General features: G+C 38.3%; 2 protein-coding genes across 3 annotated transcripts; one reads left to right on the plus strand and one right to left on the minus strand.

Annotated features, from left to right (window-relative positions):
* Positions 1–2,185: 2,185 nt before the first annotated feature.
* On the plus strand, positions 2,186–2,907 carry LOC106799479 (uncharacterized mitochondrial protein AtMg00860-like). The gene is made up of 2 exons (XM_014778130.1): positions 2,186–2,435; positions 2,543–2,907. Exons 1-2 carry the CDS (start codon positions 2,186–2,188, stop codon positions 2,905–2,907), a joined length of 615 nt encoding a protein of 204 aa, XP_014633616.1.
* A 10,447-nt stretch (positions 2,908–13,354) lies between these two features.
* On the minus strand, positions 13,355–19,951 carry LOC100807478 (DNA ligase 1). Of its 2 annotated transcripts, XM_014773744.2 has the most exons (6): positions 19,676–19,925; positions 18,594–19,360; positions 18,040–18,464; positions 15,088–15,198; positions 14,744–14,893; positions 13,355–13,707 (listed from the first exon to the last, which is right to left on the minus strand). In XM_014773744.2, exons 2-6 carry the CDS (start codon positions 19,348–19,350, stop codon positions 13,561–13,563), a joined length of 1,590 nt encoding a protein of 529 aa, XP_014629230.1. In that variant the 5' UTR covers positions 19,351–19,360; positions 19,676–19,925; the 3' UTR covers positions 13,355–13,560. The 2 variants fall into 2 exon arrangements, with proteins under 2 accessions (XP_014629230.1, XP_006573167.1); XM_006573104.3 differs by having other exon boundaries at positions 18,040–19,360; positions 19,676–19,951.
* Between the last annotated feature and the right edge of the window lie 218 nt (positions 19,952–20,169).

Here is a 20,169-nt window from a genome sequence, read left to right on the forward strand (position 1 = left end):
TTTGCCAAAAAGAATTCACCAAGGACTAACTGCCTGAATTCTTTTTGTGTCTCTCTTCTCCCTTTTCCAAAAGAACAAAGGACTAACCGCCTGAATTCTTTTGTGTCTCCCTTCTCCCTTGTCAAAGAATTCAAAACGATACAATTTGAGAATTCTTTTGATTCTTCCCTTTCCCTTATACAAAAGTGTTCAAAGGACTAACCGCCTAAGAATTCTTTTGTATCCCCATTCATAAAGTATCAAAGGTTTATCCGCCTGAGATCTTTGTCTTAACACATTGGAGGGTACATCCTTTGTGGTTCAAGTAGAGGGTACATCTACTTGGGTTGTTGACTGAGAACAAGAGAGGGTACATCTCTTGTGGATCAGTTCTAGTGAGAGTACATCCACTAGGTTCAAAGAGAACAAGGGAGGGTACATCCCTTGTGGATCTTTGCTTGTAAAAGGATTTTTACAAGGTTGGAAAAGAAATCTCAAGGACCGCAGGTCGCTTGGGGACTGGATGTAGGCACGGGTTGTTGCCGAACCAGTATAAAAACTCTTGTGTGTTTGTCTCCTTCTTCCCTACTCTTTTACTTTCCGCTGTGCATTTTAATTCCCGCTTTTACTTTTGGTTAAGTTTCTTTTCTATTCTTCATTTACTTAACAACATAGTAAAAGCCTTAGAAGAGTAAATTTTTAATTAGTAAAGGTTTAGGAATAATTAATTCAACCCCCCCCCCCCCCCTTCTAAATCATTTTGAGGCCACTTGATCCAACAGAAGATGATGAGGGGGAGAAGACGAAAGATGGGGTCTTAATCCCTAAGACCAAGAGTCAATTAGCTCGGGAGACCAGAAGAGAGATACCACCAGCCTCACCAAAGGAGGCGTCGTACCCTCTAGTGCCATCAAAGAAGGACAAGGAGTGCTACTTCAAGCGGTTCCTTGAAATCTTCCAGAAGCTAGAGATTACTATCCCTTTTGAAGACGCCCTATAGCAGATGCCACTGTACACAAAGTTCCTAAATTACCTCCTCACAAAAAAGGGAAAGTACATCAACAGTGAAACCATTATGGTAGGAGGCAATTGCAGTGCAGTAATTCAGAAGCTGCCTCCCAAGTTCAAAGATCCAGGAAGTGTCACCCTCCCATATTCTATTGGGAATGTATCCATAGGTAAGGCTCTTATTGACTTAGGAGCAAGTATCAATCTAATATCGCTTTCCATGTGCAAGAGAATAGGGAACTTGAAGATTGACCTTACAAGGATGACACTCTAGCTAACAGACTGCTCCATCATAAGACCATTTGGAGTGGTAAAAGACGTCCTGGTCAAAGTCTGCCACTTCACTTTTTCGGTGGACTTTGTAATCATGGGCATTGAGGAAGATGAAGAGATTCCCTTGATCCTAGGGCGACCATTCATGATGACTACCAAATGCATGGTGGACATCGGGAACGGAAACTTAGAGCTGAGCGTGGATGATCAGAAGGTAACCTTTAACCTCTTTGAAGCATTTAAGCATCCCAACAATAACTAGTCATGCTTCAAGGTGAAGGCAATTGAACAAGAGGCAAACCACACTATGCAACACTTGGCTACTCACTCACCATTGGAAAAGGCTTTGATAAATGTAGTTGATTGCCTAACCAATAAGGAGGAGAGAGATCTGGAAGCCTATCTAGAAGACTTGGAGAGATTAAAGGAGATTAATGCATAGGAAGATGTTGAAGATTTAAAGAAGGACAGTCCTCCAGAAAATCCAAAGTTGGAGTTGAAGACCCTACCCACGCACCTGAAGTATGCCTTTCTAGAGGAGAAGGAAGTCAAGCCGATTGTGAACAGCAGTGACATATCATCAAAAGAGGAAGCTCAGTTGATGGAAATTCTCAGGAAGCACAAGGAGGCTATTGGGTGACACATTTTAGATCTCAAGGGAATCATCCCTGCTTATTGCATGCACAAGATCATGATGGAGGAGGAGTATAGACCAGTGAGACAGCCACAGAGAAGACTCAATTCATCCATGAAGGAAGAAGTAAGGAAGGAAGTCCTCAAGTTACTTGAGGCTGGACTCATCTACCCTATTTCAGACAATGCATAGGTGAGTCTAGTCCAGGTGGTGCTGAAGAAAGGAGGTATGAAAGTCATCCGTAATGAAAAGAATGATTTTATTCCTACTCGAACTGTCACGGGATGAAAGATGTGCATCGACTACCGGAAGCTCAATGAGGCGATAAGGAAAGACCATTTTCCTTTGCATTTCATGGATCAGATGTTGGAGCAGCTAGTAGGACAATCCTTATACTATTTCTTGGACGAGTGCTCAAGATATAATCAGATTTCAGTGGATCCCAAGGACCAAGAGAAGATGACTTTTAATGCTCTTTTGGTGTCTTTGCCTACAAAAGGATGTCATTTGGGTTATGTAATGCACCAGCCACTTTCCAGAGGTGCATGCTAGCCATCTTTGCTGACATGGTATAGAAGTGCATAGAAGTCTTCATGGATGATTTCTTAGTCTTCAAACCTTCCTTTGATTCTTGCTTGATGAATCTAGAGCTAGTGCAGCGAAGATGTGTTGAGACCAATCTGGTGCTAAATTGGGAGAAGTGTCACTTCATGGTTCAAGAAGAGATAGTGTTGGGCCACAAAATTTTAGCCCGAGGCATTGAGGTGGATAAAGCAAAAATTGATGTCATCGAGAAGTTACCACCACCAGTAAATGCCAAGGGTATCAGAAGTTTTCTTGGACATGTAGGTTTCTATCGAAGGTTCATCAAGGACTTCTCGAAGATAGCTAGACCATTGAGCAACTTTCTAAACAAGGATGCAGTCTTCAAGCTTGATGAGGAATGCCTAGAAGCCTTTCAAACTTTGAAGGAGAAGCTTGTATCTACCCCAATAATGGTTGCACCTGACTGAAGCAAGGAGTTCGAGCTGATGTGTGATGTTAGTGACTATGTTATGGGTGCAGCTCTAGGACAGCGGCGAGACAAGATATTCCATGCCATATAATATGCCTGCAAAGTCTTGATTGGACATCGTCTATGCCTTAGAGAAGTTATGGTCTTATCTGGTGGGGTCCAAAGTTCTTATCTTCACAGATCATGCAACCATCAAATATCTTTTCACCAAGGCAGATTCAAAGCCAAGGTTGATAAGATGAGTCCTGTTGATTCAAGAGTTCGACATCGTCATCGGAGATAAGAAGGGATCCGAGAATGTAGTAGTTGACTATCTCTCTTAGTTAGTGAATGAAGAAGTGACACAGAAAGAGAAAGAAGTAAGGGGAAAATTTCCAGATGAATTCCTCTTAGCTGCAGCTGAAAGGCCCTGGTTCGCAGACATCGCCAACTACAAAGTTACGTGGGTCATTCCATAGGATCTCAATTGGCACCAACGGAAGAAGTTTCTACATGATATCCACTTGTACATCTAGGATGATCCAAATGATGTAATCTTACACCCCAAGGGCATTGGATAGAAGACTCCAATAAGATTGGGCCAAAGATGCAGGAGAAGGCCCTAGGGTTCTCATGAGCCTTAGGGTAGATTTTGGGCCCATGGGCTAAGTATGAGCCCACTTATCTTTGTACATATTAGACTAGGGTTTCATTAGTTTTGGGCTTTGTATTTAGGGCTCCATAGTGTAGGGAGGGTAACCTAGTAATGTAGGATTTTTCAGCCCTTGTATTTTAGGGCACCTAAACTAGTTTTTGTATTAGGGGTAGTTTTTTAATTTCACATGCATTAAGTGCACTATTTGATGTATGTGTTGGGAGAGAAATTTAATTGAATTGGGAAAAGCCCAATCCAATTAAATTTTGGACCAGCCTAAGGGGGAGGTGAGCATTTTCTTGTTACACCTCATTGTCACATCATATAGTCACACTTTGTGCATGTCTTTCATGTTTTACATGACTCATGACACCTAAGCACACTTAGCGGAGAATCTTGGACTTGATCTTGGACTAGTGGGCTGAACCATAACTAAAATTCACTAATCATAATTAGTGAAATTTTGGCTCCACAAATTCAAATTCAAATTCAAGTGAAATTTGAATAGAAATTCAAATTTTCCTCCAATTTTGTGTGACACTTAAGCTATAAATAAAGGCCTTGTGTGTGTATTTTTTCAACTTTGATAATTTGAGAAAATACACTTCAAAGTTTAGACCTCATTTGAGGCATAAATTTTGTGCCCCTTCTCTCCCTCTCCCTTCACTCATCTTCTCCTACCTTCAAGCTCTTATCCATGGCTTCCTATGGTGGTGAGCTTGTTCTTGACTCATCTTCTCCTTGAAGTGGCATCTCCAATCACTTTTCATCATTCTCCATTCCACTGCCATTGATCTTCAAGAAGCAAAGGACTCCATTGATGAAGAAGATCCAAGGCCTACAAGCTCCACATAGAGCTACATCACCATATCTGTTCAAAGTTGGAGCAAATAACTTGCTGAGGAGGTGTGTAATGAGGGAGGAAGCCCAAAACATACTTTGGCACTGTCATAGCTCACCTTATGGAGGCCATTACAGTGGAGATAGGACAGCTGTCAGGATACTTTAGGCTGGATTTTTCTGGCCATCCATACTCAGAGATGCTCGTGACCATGCACTTCGTTGTGATTAATGCCAAAGAACAGAGGGAATTTCAAGGAGCAACGCGATGCCTTTGCAGAACATCATTGAGTTAGAGGTTTTTGACTACTGGGGGATTGATTTTCTAGGGCCTCTACCGTCCCCATACAGGAATATCTACATCCTGGTAGTTGTTGATTATGTGTCTAAGTGGGTGGAAGCCATAACCACTCCACAAAATGATGTTAGGACCGTGATTAAATTTTTGAAGAAGAATATCTTTTCTCATTTTGGAGTTCCCAGAGTGTTGATCAGTGATGGAGGCATGCACTTCTGCAATGTACAACTACATAAGGTTTTAGGGCATTATAATGTCAAACATAAGGTGGCCTCTCCTTATCATCCTCAAACCAATGGTCAAGCAGAAGTGTCAAACAGAGAGATGAAGAGAATCCTGGACAAGACCGTCGCTTCTTCAAGGAAAGATTGGGCAGTGAAACTAGATGATGCCTTGTGGGCTTACGGGACTGCATACAAGACTTCTATAGGCCTCTCACCCTTTCAGATGGAATTGGAGCACAAGGCTTACTGGGCCCTCAAACGGTTGAACTTTGATGAATCCTTGTCTGATGAGAAGCAGAGACTGCAGATGCTGGAACTAGAAGATATGAGATTAAATGCCTATGAATCAGCCAGGATCTACAAGCAAAGGATAAAGGCGTACCATGACAAGAAGCTACAAAAGAAGAATTTACAGCCTAGCCAACAAGTGCTGCTTTTCAATTCAAGACTCAGGCTCTTTCCAGGAAAGCTCAAGTCAAAATGGTCAGGACCCTTTGTGATAAAAGACGTCCAGCCACATGGAGCAATGGAAATCATTGATCCAACTTTAAGTGAACTAGAGAGAAGCTAGATCGTAAATGGACAATGCTTGAAGGCCTATAATGGGGGACACCTAGGGAGACTGGCCAGCGTCATCTATCTCCTGGACCCATGAGGGATCCAGCATCAAGCTAGTGACGTTAAAGAAATGCTTACTGGGAGGCAACCTAGGAATTTTTGTTGTCTTATTTTATGTTTTGTTGATTGTATTATTGAAAAAAAAAACTTGTTTTCTGAAAAAGGGAGGGTATTAATCAATTTGAGTGATGTTGCAGGTTGATGATGGAAGATTGTGATGAATTTAAGAAGAAGCTTCAGGCGCTAAGCGCGTCCAAGGAAAGCAGGCGCTAAGCCCAGGCTGCCTACTAAGTGTCGAGACCACTGACTGAAGAGAAGATCAAGGGACTCACGCCCATCAGGCACTTGGCACATCCTACACGCTAAGCGCCAACTCCATAAATGCAATTGTCATGTCAAGTTGCGCACTAAGCGCCACGCTCGCGCTAAGTGTGTGACTCATAACTACTGGAAGTTGAAAAATCACCTGAGACTATAACCATTCTCTCCCTCTGTTAATCTTTACGCATTTTCATTTCACTCTTGTGCACTCATTGCATTCCTCTGCTTCTATAACATTTTCTGCATTCCCATACTTGCATTTTGCTTATATTTGGTAAGATAAAAAAATTTCAAACATGCATGTTTAACTCACACCCTGTTAAGCTCGCTAAGCCCATCTCATGGCTTGGTGAGTTCTTACGATCTAGGCAACATCAAGTTTCTAGGTTTTCGGTGAACGCGCTAAGCACCCACTAGTGGCTTAGCCCGAGCTCAAATTTCTGGGCTTACTGGATGAACGCGCTAAGCGCCCCATTGGCAGCTTAGCACGTGCTTGAACTTCTGGAAAAATAGGATTAATGCACTAAGTTCCCCTACTGTGCTAAGTGAATTCTAGAGTCTCATGCATTTCTGGGTTTTTGGTTGAACATTCATGCATGGGCTTAGCGCACAGTCTTGCGCTAAGCCCCACTGAGTCCTTTTGTGTTCATGCATGGGCTTAGCGTGCAGTCTCACGCTAAGCCCCAGTGTCAGGGGAAGGTTTAGCACGGGTCCTCGTGCTAAGCCCTCATAGTACATTGGTGATAACTACCCACTGGCGACTTAGTGCCCAGTCATTTGGCAATTTTTCTTTTTGCACCCCCTTTTTGCTATGTACTAACAAAATTTTGTTTTTTACATGGTTTTCGCAAATGGCTTCTAGGAGACGCCGAACTGGACCAAGCCAAACATATAGAGAGGATTCCACCTGGGATTCCTCTCGGTTCGCTATAGAGACGGCATGGCACCGATATCAAGATAACGTTCATCTCTGGAACATCCTTCCGAAGAGGAACGTAGAGCTCGCCCCAGGGATGTATGATGAGTTTTATGGCATGCTCCACAGGCGTTACTGGCACAAACGACTAACCAGGCTTCCAGAGAAGCAAATCGATGTGGCCCTGGCGAAGGAGTTTTACTCCAACGTCTATGATCCGGAGGATGGCTCGCCGAAGACGTGCATGTTGAGGGGGAGGACCATTCAATTCGACACGCAGATGTTGAATGAGTTTCTGGGGACCCCAGTCATCCTCGTTGAGGGGGAGCAGCTGCCCACTTACTCCCAGTACCTCCACTCTTACCCAGACTATAAGGCCAATCGCGGCCAAGTTCTGCACACCAAGAGGGCAATTCTAGCTGAATGTCGAGGGAGCGTCGTGGAAGATTCTGCAGAAGGACCTCACCACCTTGGCACAGACTTGGAGTGTGCTTTCATACATCAACCTCTCACCGACCTTTCATACATCCGACATTAATGTCGATCGGGCTCGCCAGATCTATGGGCTCGTGATGAAGACGAACATGGATGTGAGAAGCTTCATTTCACAACAGATTACTCAGATAGCCCAGTCTAGTACGTCCCGACTCGGTTTCCCAGCTCTGATTACCGCACTTTGTGACCATCAGGGAGTCTACTTGGACACACTGACATACGAGTCCCTCAACCCGGTGATCAACTTAGCTTACACTAAGAAGAACTGTTGGAATCCAGCAGATTCTTCTATCACTTTTCCAGGTCCAAGTCGAGTTCGGGCCCACACTACTCAGGATGCACCATCGCCACCACTGCCACCAATTTCGCCACCATCAGGTCCACCTGGCACCAGCCAACCTTCCTCTTCCTCCTCAGCCCAACAGGAGCCCCTCACTTAGATGATGCAATGTATCTATCACGACCAGCGCCTGATCATCGAGAACATGCATCAGTTGTCTCTCCACCTCGCCATGGATCCTCCACTGATGACGCCAAAGGACTTAATCCAGTGAGTGACGTGGCCGGGAGTCCAGCCCTCTTCTGATGGGGGGTGATACCTCTGGCGTCGGAGATGCTACAGATGTCGGAGCTGATACTGATTATGCCGCAGATCATATAGCAGTACAGGACTGAAGCTGAACCAGGATTTTTCTTTCTTTCTTTTCTTTTTATTTATTTCTTTTGGTATTTTTTTTTCTTTAAATTCAATGAACTTTCTTTTTCAGTAATGATAATTTAATTTCAGCAGTTTATTTCATTTTAGTTATTAAATAAAAATAAAATTGCATTATAGACATAGGCAATCGATGAGTGGTTGTGACTTGTTCTGAATGAATTGATGCATGAGATACATTGTGTACTAATGAGATAGTTGTGAAAGTTTTGATTCTTGTGAGCAGGAGTTATTGGAAAGTGATGAATTATGAATCGAAACACAAGAGTGAAGAGGTTAGCAAGTCCAAATAGAAATTATGGTATGGTAAGCCAAGCACTTCATAAATGTCTGGTGAGATGTATGACCTTGTAACTATGAGAGAACGATTATTCTTAATTTCCTGATTTTGCATGATTCTTAGATTGTTTGAGTACATACATAGGGTGGAAATGATCAAGGTCTTGTTTGATGTTCTTATCAACTCAGACAAATAGCCAACCTGTTATTTAAATGAATCCCTTGCACCCTGTTAAGCCTAATGTAGTAAATTGTTTTTTTTATATAAAAAAAAAAAAAAACTTGAGCCTAATGAAATTAATGACCACCTTATCTTAGGTTGTAGGAGAGCACGAGTCAAGGCAAATTTACCCTTAATTTGGGGGAGTTGGAATGTTGGTTTGGGTGAAAAAAATTTCTTCAAGAAACAACACACTCAAAAAAATAAATTATGATGAGTTGCTACAACACCAAATCAATGTAAAAAAAAAAAACCCTTGTGTTCAAATAAAAAGCTGATAGCAACTTAGGTTCCAAATAAATGTTGTGTGCTGTTAGGAATAGAAGGCAATTGGGTCTTTGAAATACAAGTCAGGGGTTATCAGGTAGGTGCTCTCTTAGAACCTAATTTTGTTTTCCAAGAAAAAACATGAGTTCCTTGTTAGCCCAGCCAAGTTACAAGCCTAAAAAGCCCTTAGTGATCCACAGTATGTATGTATTGCAAATACAAACAAAGGTAGTAAGGTAGGCATAATGATCTTCATTATCAAAGCCATGGAATTTGTTTTGTTGGACCAATTGAATGAGAGATGCCCTCATTTCCACATTGTGAGACATCATATCCGACCTAGCAATGATGTTAAAATATTATGGCCGAGTGTTGGACAGGTAGTCATGTAGAGTGTATCTTGGTCGTTGATGTCCTGGCTCTTCTACTGCCATGGTGAGTTCTTCTTCCTCTTAAATAGATCGTAGAGGAAGATTTGGCAAAACAGGTGAATTGGGCTCTTGTCTAGCTAGCCTCTCTAGTGTTTTCCTCTTCCTTGTCAAACTATTGTTTATCCTGGTTGTCTTCTCAACTTCTGAGTCGAAATGTAAAGAATCAGTTGAGCTCCTAGCTTGCATGAACAAGAAAGACAAAACACTAAAGGGACAAGGTTAGCACAAGACTGTACAAATAGGAAAATAAATCTAAAGAATAAAAGAATGAAGGAATGAAGCCAGGATAAGTAGAAAAATATGAAATTGCCTAGTATTGAGACACAAGTCCCCAGCAACGGCGTCAAAAAACTTGTTGGGTCGTTGGCAAGCATACCAAGTCGTTAGTTAGTATTTAATAAATAAGAGTTATCGATCCCACGAGGACTTGCACAATACTTAGCAAATATCACAAGTTTTTACTATCTAAACTAAAAATTAAACAGTGGTGATTTGAACATAACAGTCAACAATAAAGATTAAGTAAAACAAGGTACAACTTACAATCTTTTTGGGATTTTTGATAAACACACAATGAAAAGACATGAAATCTAGATGACGAAGGTTGGCGGGATTAGATTCCACTAAACCAAATTCTCTTTACACTAAAACAAGATATTCAACTTGTAATCCATTGTTAACATTAGTGATAGTTCAAAAACAGTATTCAAATCCCTAATTCATTAGGTGAAAATACCTAAGTTCTTCCATTAAATGTCAATCCCTTGCACATTTAATAAAGAAACTTTCTTTAAGCTCAATGACCCAAAGATAACCATTACCCCTCATTCTTTTCCTAGCTTCGAGGTTTCATGGGGAAATTACTACAGTTCAAGATAAAGAAAGTATTTCCAATAGCAATCTCATCCAAGAAATCAAGCTATGAGTGGTCAATTCATAACAAGCATGAAGCATAGGAGTAAAAAGCTAACATTGAAAAACAAGATGAATAAATAACACTATTCCAAAAGAAATACAGGAGAGGATAAGATTTGGATACAATTTAACCCCAACAATGGATGATTTAGCTACCCATCTCCATGAATAGAATCCAAAAGCAAGAAAGATGGAAGAACCATGGAGGAAGGGAGTCTGAGAAAAAGAACATTAGTAAAGAAGGTGTTTTTACACAATGAGGAATCATCACCCCAAAATGAATGAGAGAATGTATTTATATAGACCCAAAATTTGTACTTAAGTGAGTGTTTACTCAAGCCAAAAATTTCAGGCTTAAACAGATGTTGCAGCTATACAGTTCTGTACCTCTATCTAAATTCAGCTTAAGCCCAAAGCTGTTTTGTTGAAGCTAATTTTCCTCTGTATCTTTCTTTTTATTTCGGCCCTCCAATCCCAACTTAAGCCCATTTAAGCTAAAATTTTTACTTCAATCTTTCATTAAACCTTGCTCCAAAAATGCAATTCAATCCAATTTAATATCCTACAAAATAATCCATCAATAAGCATATGTAATCTAGAAAAATAACAAGTTAAAGAAAACAAACTACAAATTAACAATTTACATGAGAAATGCATAAACATAGTCCTAAATAAGAAAAAGATAAGATCATTGTCTAAATCCACATGTCTTAGTTAAGTATTTTTGGCAATTATCAGACACGTTGCGAGACCCTTAGCCCATGCGCAACCGTAACCACCCATGATACATGACCAGGAATCTCAGAGTAACAACTAGATCAGATACGATGGACTACCATGGGAAGATCAGGGTCATTTGGATACAATGTGTGCCCCTAAAACCCCTAACGGTTGACCTAAGCAGACACAGATTACACTTCACACTAAATGCTTTTTGGCTAGGTCTCCTGCTTCCTTAGGCATGATCTAGCTATAAGAACAATATCTAAAATAATCCAACCATGTTCCAAAAGCATTTTCAACAGCAACCCTACCAATGCTAACCCAATAAAGCATCTTAAGAACATGTTCATAGTCAATAAATAAAGGTTCTTGGTGCCCAAGGTAAGGAACAAGAAACTTTGAACCAGGAAAGTATATATTGTGGGGATCTAGGAATATCTCAATGCCATTTACAAAGGCAGATGCATTGGAAATTAAAGGAGAAGGAATCTAAGTAATGTTTAATTTCTCTTCCCTGGTATAGACTAAGAAATCCTTGGTGAAAAACACCAAGTTGAGCTCTTCTGCATAAACATGTGGGTTAAAATTTCTTACTAGAGTGTAAGGACCAACTTTTACATTAATATAAGCCTTGGAGGGATTCATCATCATTCATCAGATATGAAGATGAGAGAAAGTAAATACGAATGAATTTCAGGCTAGGGGAGAAACGGTATGAGTAAGTCAATGGAGCTTGCTATTGGGTATGGGACTTTTGGTGCTAAATAGTGTATGTTTGAGACCAAGAGTGTAGATGAACTCCTATCATACTCTGGAGGCAATAAATTAGATCCAACATCCCCTATCCAATTTACTCCATTGAATGGTGATGCTTCATTAGAACCACAATTTTGGAGGAATTTATTTTGGACATTAATTGAACCATAAATGGTTAAATGGAAGAATAGTAACAACAACAAAAAAGAGATGCAACACAAAGCTAATGGCACACCTACTTGACTCTACTATGTGGGATTCTTTCATGGTGAACAGAGGATTTTGGGGTGAAAGCTTAGTTTACCCATAGAAGCATATGTTATCTTTATAGAAAAGTCGTTCTCATTGCTTTATAGTGTCTAACTTTTTTGCATTGAATGGTCAATAATATCTTTAACCGGAGACAACCAACTTCTAAGAGTTAAGATCAGTTCACCATTGATTATTGAGACTAGAGGAGTGTTAGTAATACTCTCCTTCTAAGAAGAGTGCTATCAATTATTAAAAACTACATAACCATGAGAGTCATTTAATAAGAGGTGAGACTTACTTAAATTTTTTATTTTCAAAAAATTTAAACAAATAATAGGGTGTTCTTAAAAAAGTGTCAAAAAGTATGTTGTTAGCATTTATCTTAAGATAATAAGATTCTTAAGAATAAGACTAAGAAATAAAAATACCTAAAATATACTGTGTTATCTTTAAATTTTATCCATTATAAGTAATTGTTAAATATAAGGTCTGAATGTCATAAACACTTCGCAAGTATTTGTCATGGATATGAGTCGACTGATTATTTGAGTATTGTAGCCGGCTTCAAGCTCCTTCTTGATGTCCTTGAATTATTATCTATTATTCCAATTTTCTTGTTTGGCCAAGTCCACACGTAGAGTATTAGTAATGACTTGTTGCAATAATTAATAAAGAAGTGTAGACTTGACTGAGAAATTCATATATAACGATATTCATCCGAACTAGCCTCAACTTTAAAAGAAAAAAAATCCTTTTAACCTTAGGTCGAGTTTTCTTCGCTTTTCAAAAGTGGAGACAAGGATGGGAGTGGGGATGATGATAACACCCTAAACCTTCCCCCAAGTTGTGAACATAAAAAATCTCAATTATACCGTTTTTAGGGAACTGGATACGTAGCATCATCCCAATACCGCCCTTGCTTTCAAAAGTAAGTATAACTCAAATTTGAATTCAATCATGATTAAAGCATATTTTCCCTCTCGAAGTTGGGACAAGTTTGAACGAGTAATCACAAGTATGGGTTTCTTTGCCAAGCCTATTCAAAATGACTGTTCATACAGGATTCAGAAATGGTTCAATTGGTTCTGGTCGCATTGTCCGAGACAGTGTGGGGTGTTATGTTATTTTGTTGGGGTCTCAAAAAGCCCTGACCTTACCAAAGCCTTGGCTCTTCACTGGGGTCTCCAATTACTGCTGCAACGTTATGTGGAAGTAGTTGGAGTTCAATCTGAACCTCCACTGGTAGTATACTGTTTCAAGGAAAAGGAAGGCAGGCCAAACTTAGTTATAAATTTGGACGAATGTCCATTAACTTGCAAGACTGGAAATTTTTATCATTCCACATATTTAGTAGGTGAGAGAATAATCCAGCTTATCTTTTGGCTTCTTAGCAGATCCTTTCCTCATTGTATTTTTTAGATGGAATTGTCTTAAGCGGAGGTTATGCAGTCCTCAAACTCAAATAATGCACGTATTTTCCTTTAAAAAAATGTGCCCAAAAAATATCAAGGTGAGGACAGTAATATCAATTATACTGTCCATCCGGAAAAAATGGCATTTTTATAAGAAATAAAACCTTTCACATATTCTAGTCCATTAACCTATTATCTTCTGTAAATTTTGGGGGCAAAGGAGGGGAGACTAATAGATACAGTTAGATAAGAATACCAACAAATAAGCTTTGAAGTAAAAACACTTCAATTAAAACACCAAATACCAACAACCATATTTATTCGGTTGTTAGCATTTAGTGACATGAAGTCATCGCAAACTTTTCCTTCCAGCGAGAGATGAGCTTGAACTTCTCCTCAGCCTCAACCTGTGCACGTACGTCAGTTTTTGATGCACGGTCTGGATGAAACTTAAGCAAGGCACGTTTATAGGCTGCATGCACCTGAAAGGACCATCAACAGAAAAACATTAGCATCAAACACAGAGCAAAGGGATTTGATAGATCAGAAGTCAGAAAAATCCATTATGGGCAATACTTAAACTAAACCTAGAGACAGACAAACATCTGATCAGAAGTCAGAACCACAATTAGCTGACAAATCCATTATAGATAACACTTAAAATTAAACTAAACCTTGAGAAGGGACAGACGTATGATGTTAAACATGTTGATGATTTTGAATCTCGTATAGTTATTTAAAATCAAGGGCTAGTTTTTTTAAACTTATTTGTTACAAAAAGCACTTATTTTAATAAAATAAGCAACTTTCTGTTTTTTTACTGTATTTGTCTAAACTACTTCTGCTAAAAAAAAAAGCAGTTTTCCGTTTATTTTGAAAAGCAAATCCTATCTGCCTACTAAATAAGCACTTTTTGAAAAAGCGCTTATTTTAAATTTGCTTATGTTAAGTTCAAACAAAATGGCCCCAAATGTGGAAAAATGAAACTTAAAGAAAGATGGCCAGCAGGCACTGAACTTTACAAAACCACCACCACAGATTCACTACCCTTTCTCAATTTGCATTTGTCTCTTGAAAATCATTTTAAGAAAGGCCCAAAGTTTTTTCTTTAATGGATAATGATGCCAAAGGCCATTAATTCAAAATATAAAAAGTTTAGGTGGGGAAGGGTCGTGATAATGAAATTTGACAAAAAGTTTTACTACAACAGTTTTAGGAGGAGGGCTAGCTTAAGTATTAATAGCATCCAAAGCATCAGTGAAGCAAAAATTAATGTAACTTGCATAAAGGCAAGAATTTTTGTACAATTTTTGTCAGAGGAGTATTGGCTGACTAGTTTTCTTAATAGAAAATATTTAATAGCACCCATGATCTCAAAATTTACTTGTATGTTTAAGTAATTTCATTTTGAATAATATAAAAATATAGCATAGCACTCAAACAATGCAGAGTCTCTAAACTGTTAAGTGAGATAGAGAATAATATATTATTGAAAAACAATATATAAACACAACTTGCCTCATTTGGCAAAGGGATAAAGCTTCCTCCTACTTGTATTCCTAAGCCACGAAGCAGTGAGGGCATATCATGGCATCGCATCTCCAATTGATTAAGCCCCTTCTGTATTTCAACCCGCAATTGCTCTTTCAGGTTCATAACTTCTTCATCCTGAATTTGGCAGATTGAAAGAGAAATAATCAGTTACTACAAACTTTCCATGATTCCATTATGTCCACACTGAGCATCAAAGGAGACATTCAACTGGTCAAATAATTAGAAGAGAAAGGAAATTCTAAAAGGTAAACTGAAGGATAATTAACAACAGAAACAATTTCAATATAAATTAAAGACATAATTGCAACCTTCTTCTGTGTCTCTCTCACTTCTTCAATGCGTTCTTTTTGCCTTCTTTGCATATCCAGTAAACGCTTTTCAGCCTTTCTTCTTTTGCGTAACCTCTGTGCTTCCTCTGCCTGTAAAAGAATAAGCACACATAATCTCAGTTTAAGGAAATACACAACTATATCATAATCATAATAGCAAGGTGTCCAAAACATAAGCAATTATAGATAAATCAAGTATAGTACAACTAGGTGAGCAACATCCAAAATGTAGAAAGTGTTAGGGTAGACATGACAAAAGATTAATGATAAGTATTTGATTAAGTGCTTATTCAATAACCTCTTATCACATGATAACTTCTTTAATAAACTTAACCATGAAGTAAATTGAAATTTATTGAAATAAACTAAAGAGGTCTCATCATTTTGATAAGCTTCACCAAGAAACATATTGAAATAAGTTAAAAAGAACTTATACAAGTCATAAACCATATTCATAAGCTCAAATAAGCTCCATAAAAGCTCTTCCAAATGCCCCCTAAACCATATCGATTAGTTATAACAATAGAAAGAGAAAAAAGAAACAAACAAGAACAACGCTGGTTGGTGGTTCTGAAAGCAAATGTAAACTTGGCTGGGCGAGATATGTCCATTAAAAAAAACACATTAGGTTGGTATGTCCCAACCATGGTTACTTCATTTTGTCAAACATATTTGTATCCAGTAACCTAAAAGGGCATTGTTGGTAGGGGTAGCCACGGGTCAGACTGGAAAGGATCTGTGGCATTTTTTGATCTGATCCAATCAATTTTAAATGGTTTAGATTGAATTTTTCCTATTTTAAGTTTGCAATCTGATCCGAACCAATCCGAGTATAACCAGTTGGGATCAAATCGGGTCATCAGATGTATTATTAAAATAATTAAAAAAATGGTTTTTTTTTTTAAATTGGGAAAGTGATTCTAATAGTATGCAATTTAATACATTTAACTCAAAAACTATTTTTTACCTACTAGTCTAATATGAAACATATTTCATTCCAAGTTAAAAATTAAACCATGTCTTATATTATAATTGTAATAATAATTAATCTGTAGCTTTCAAATGAAAAAGCACAATACAATTGGGTTGGGCTAAAAAGCCTAAACTCTTAAGGTTAAAAAAATAAAATAAAATAAAACAAAACATACTAAGTAATCGGGTGGATCAGATCGGATTTTTAAAAGTGAAATTCGAGATCCAATCCAAACTCATCAGATTTGCAATTTTTCAATCCGATCCGAACCAATCCAGACTTTTCGGTTTGGATCGGTTCGGAATCACTGGGTTATTAGATTGATCTGGATCGGTGGCCACCCCTAACTGTTGGTGTTGTGGATAATTCAGTTAGTGTTATATGTTAGTTAGGTAGTTAGTAGGTTGTTAACTAACTACTTGTAACGGTGTACTATAGTGATGATGTACATGTGGTAAACAGTAAGAAATAAAGTTCTGTTCAGCACCCATTTCTCTCTCTCCCTTTACTCTGTTTTGTGAGCGTGTGTTCTAACAACTGGAAAGTCCGTTTATTCAATTTCAGAAGGCCTGCATATTATGATGCAGTTATAAAAGCAAGAGTTTATACCATGCAGTTATGCCACACTTTGGTGCATTTGATTAAACTCTACATTTTTAAGGTTTCTTTGGCCCAACACTCAATTTGGGAAGATTAAGTGTTTTGCTTTGATAACATGAACACATATGGCCTTTTTAGTGGGATTTCTTAAACAAAATTACAGACATGACAACTATGCAACCTAGCTCCACTTGTTTTCCTTTTTACTTGGTTGTTTTCCGTTCAACTTTATTGTTTAGGACTTGGGGTTTGTTTGGATAAACTTCTCTAAAAGCACTTACACGAGAAGAAAACAAGGAAAAAGCTTCTCCATAAACTAAAATTAACTTATACGTAAGCTAAAAATCAAGTTTTGGAGAAGCTAATATGAGAGTTTCTACAAATTAGCTTATGCATAAGTTAATTTTGGCTTATGGAGAAGCTTTTTCACATATTTTTTTCTTATTTTCTTCTCCTATAATTGTTTTTGAAAAATTTTATCCAAACAAGCCCTAAGGAAACTTATCTTCCCTTAGCAATTTTTTCTCTTTGTAGCGCATGTTTGGTTCAGTTTATCTTGAGAAAATAATCACTATTTTTGCAGCTTTGTGAGAGAGCTTATGCAAAATAAGTGGTCATTCCATAAATAAACACTTCCAAACATGCACTAAATCTGAAGTCCAAACACCAACAAAGCTTAAAATGTAAAGAAGATTGATCTCTCTAAACAATAAATTAGACATTTAAAGGGAATTGCCATTTACACAACCAATTGGCTCCTCGTCAACTTGTGAGATCCCCCCCCCCCCCCCCCCGGGACACATTTCAAAGAGCCAAGACATCTAAGGGCATAAATTGAAACAGATAGAGGGGGCACTTGGAAGAGTTTCCATTGAGCTAATTTGGGCTTATCTTATCATATAAGCACTTCAGCTGAAAAAGTGTTTGACTCAGATAGTGATGTACAACCAATCTGCCCCTCCTCAATTTGTGAGACCACTAAGCACTCACATTTGAAGGACCAATGCATCTAAGGGCATAAATTGAAGGGTTGCTTTGGAAGGGCTCCCCACCAGGATTATCATATATAAGCACCTAAGCTTAAAATTCAAACCATTTGATTAAGCTAGTGAAAGTGGCTTATGAGTTATGAATACTTGAACATAAACGCCTTTTAGCTTATTTGTGGAACTTATCAAAGATAGCTTATAAGAAGGTCACAAGTCATGTTCCTATGCTTGTCCCATCAAAATAAACTTGTTGAATAAAGTGCTTATAACACTAGTACTATACTCATAAGCTCTTATTCAATAACTGTTTATAAACCTCTTACCCAAAAATGCTCATAAAATATTTAAATAATGGGATATGTGTATCACCTGAATTTGCAATTGTCGCTGCCTAGATGCCCATTCCTCTTCCATTGCTTGTTTATATTCATCAGTCTCCTTAAGCTTTTCTCTTTCATTAATTATATCTTTCTCATTTGAAGCAGTAAGACCACAATCTTGATCATTTGAAGCAATAAGACCACAATCTTGATCACTTGAAGCAAGCCCATCACAATTAACCTGTCCTTCATCATCAGAGGCACATTCAGAATTCAAATCAAATAAGTTGCTCTTCAGTGTAGATCCAGTATTGCTAAACTGCCTTTCACATGCTTCTTGGCTCCTTGAAACACCAGTAACAGCTCTACAGAAATTGTAGTTATTATTATACTGGGTGTAGGTAGAGAAATCTTTGCTTCTAGTACTTCTTCCATGCTCAATATCAGAACTTTGATGCAATGATTTCATTTCCTCTGTAGATTCAAACAAAGAAGATTTAAAAGTTTCCCACTCGGCTTTCTCATCAGAATCCATGAAAAAATTTTCTACTTGACTATCACCCTTAACAGGAAAGGAAGATTGATTATCTACTTGACTATCACCTCTAACAGAAAAGGAAGATTGATTCTCCTTAACATATTCACCATGGGTGGGACCAGAATATGCTGGGCCTCCAGCATTCTCTTCAGTCATATTTTCCTCATCAACATCAACGTATACATTATTATTACAATGTAATCCAGAAGAACTACCATGCTCATCATAACAAGGTTGATCATTAAACGCACTGCGCTTTCTCTTAAGTGAAATCTTTTCCCACTGTTCACGATCCATGAGTTCACAATCAGAGCAATCACTCTCTGATGACTCACTGTCACCCCAATCAATACCATGGCGACATCCGCCAATACCATTTGCAGAACTTGCTTTCCTACTTTTTAGCTTGTCAGATTCAGTCACCTTTTCACAGACACCACTATCATCATCAACATCCACGTGTACAGAATTCCGCATGCCACTTGGGTCAGGAGAAGACCTTTCACTAGAACAGGCATCGCTATCCAATTCCCCAACACCTCCAGCAACAACTCCGGGAATCTCTGCATCATCACTTTCATCGTCGCTGTCGTCATCATCAATGCTAATAACACTCTGTGGCGTACATACCCTGTCTGTACTCGGCGCACTAGATCCATGCAATTTAGACATGAACTCTTCGTAATCTATGATCGTCACATCCACATCCACATCATCAACTTGATCATCTACATCAATAAACACGGTATGTTTTAAATTCTCTTTCTTCCCAGAACACGCCCTGGGTTGAAAGTGCTCTCTTGAGACATGTTTTCCCATCATCTATCTATACCTGCACACCAAGCATCACAATTACACAAATAATTATTCAGCAAATCATCACCATTCTCCAATCTACAATATCAGAAAATCAAAGTAATAAAGCAAACAAATACTTGGTCATATCAAAATTCTACTTGAAAGAAATTAACGGTTTCATCACGCGTTCATGTATTCCACACACTATCCGTTACCCTATCGACCATAATCTACTCAAACAACCCGAACCAAAACCCTAATTAAGCTAGAGTGAAAAGGTAGAATATGCATCGAATCGAACAAATTCGAGGGAATTGGGGAGAATAAAGAGTGAAAACGTAAACCCTACCTCCATAAAACAAGAGGGGTTGATCGACGAAACCGTAGAAAGCTCACGAGAAGAGAGAGAGATTGTGAAATTGCAATTTCAATTGCAAATTGGCTATAGAGCGAAGAAAAAAAAAACTAGAGATTGTGCTGGAAACGGAAGGAGGGGTGGGTCAACCCAGAACGCGAACACATGAGGTAATTTCAAATTTGGCTTTGGATTTCCGAGCACGCTTCTTGATTTTTGTTTTTCTTCTAACGCGCAAACGTATACACCCTTTTATATTTTATAATATCTATATTTATATCAATATCAATGTAATGTATAAAGGAGATACAATTATGTTTATGTGCTTTTGTTCTCCATATTTTTAGACTATTTTATTTTTAATAATATTCAATTAGTAATAATAATTAATTTTCTTTAATCTTTGTTTTTTTCTGTTTTGCATTTACTTCAGTCCCACTAAATTAATTTTTACTACAATAACACAACATTATACATATTAAAATTGA

Source organism: Glycine max, chromosome 1 (genome assembly GCF_000004515.6).
Source record: "Glycine max cultivar Williams 82 chromosome 1, Glycine_max_v4.0, whole genome shotgun sequence".
Classification (NCBI taxonomy): Eukaryota; Viridiplantae; Streptophyta; class Magnoliopsida; order Fabales; family Fabaceae; genus Glycine; species Glycine max.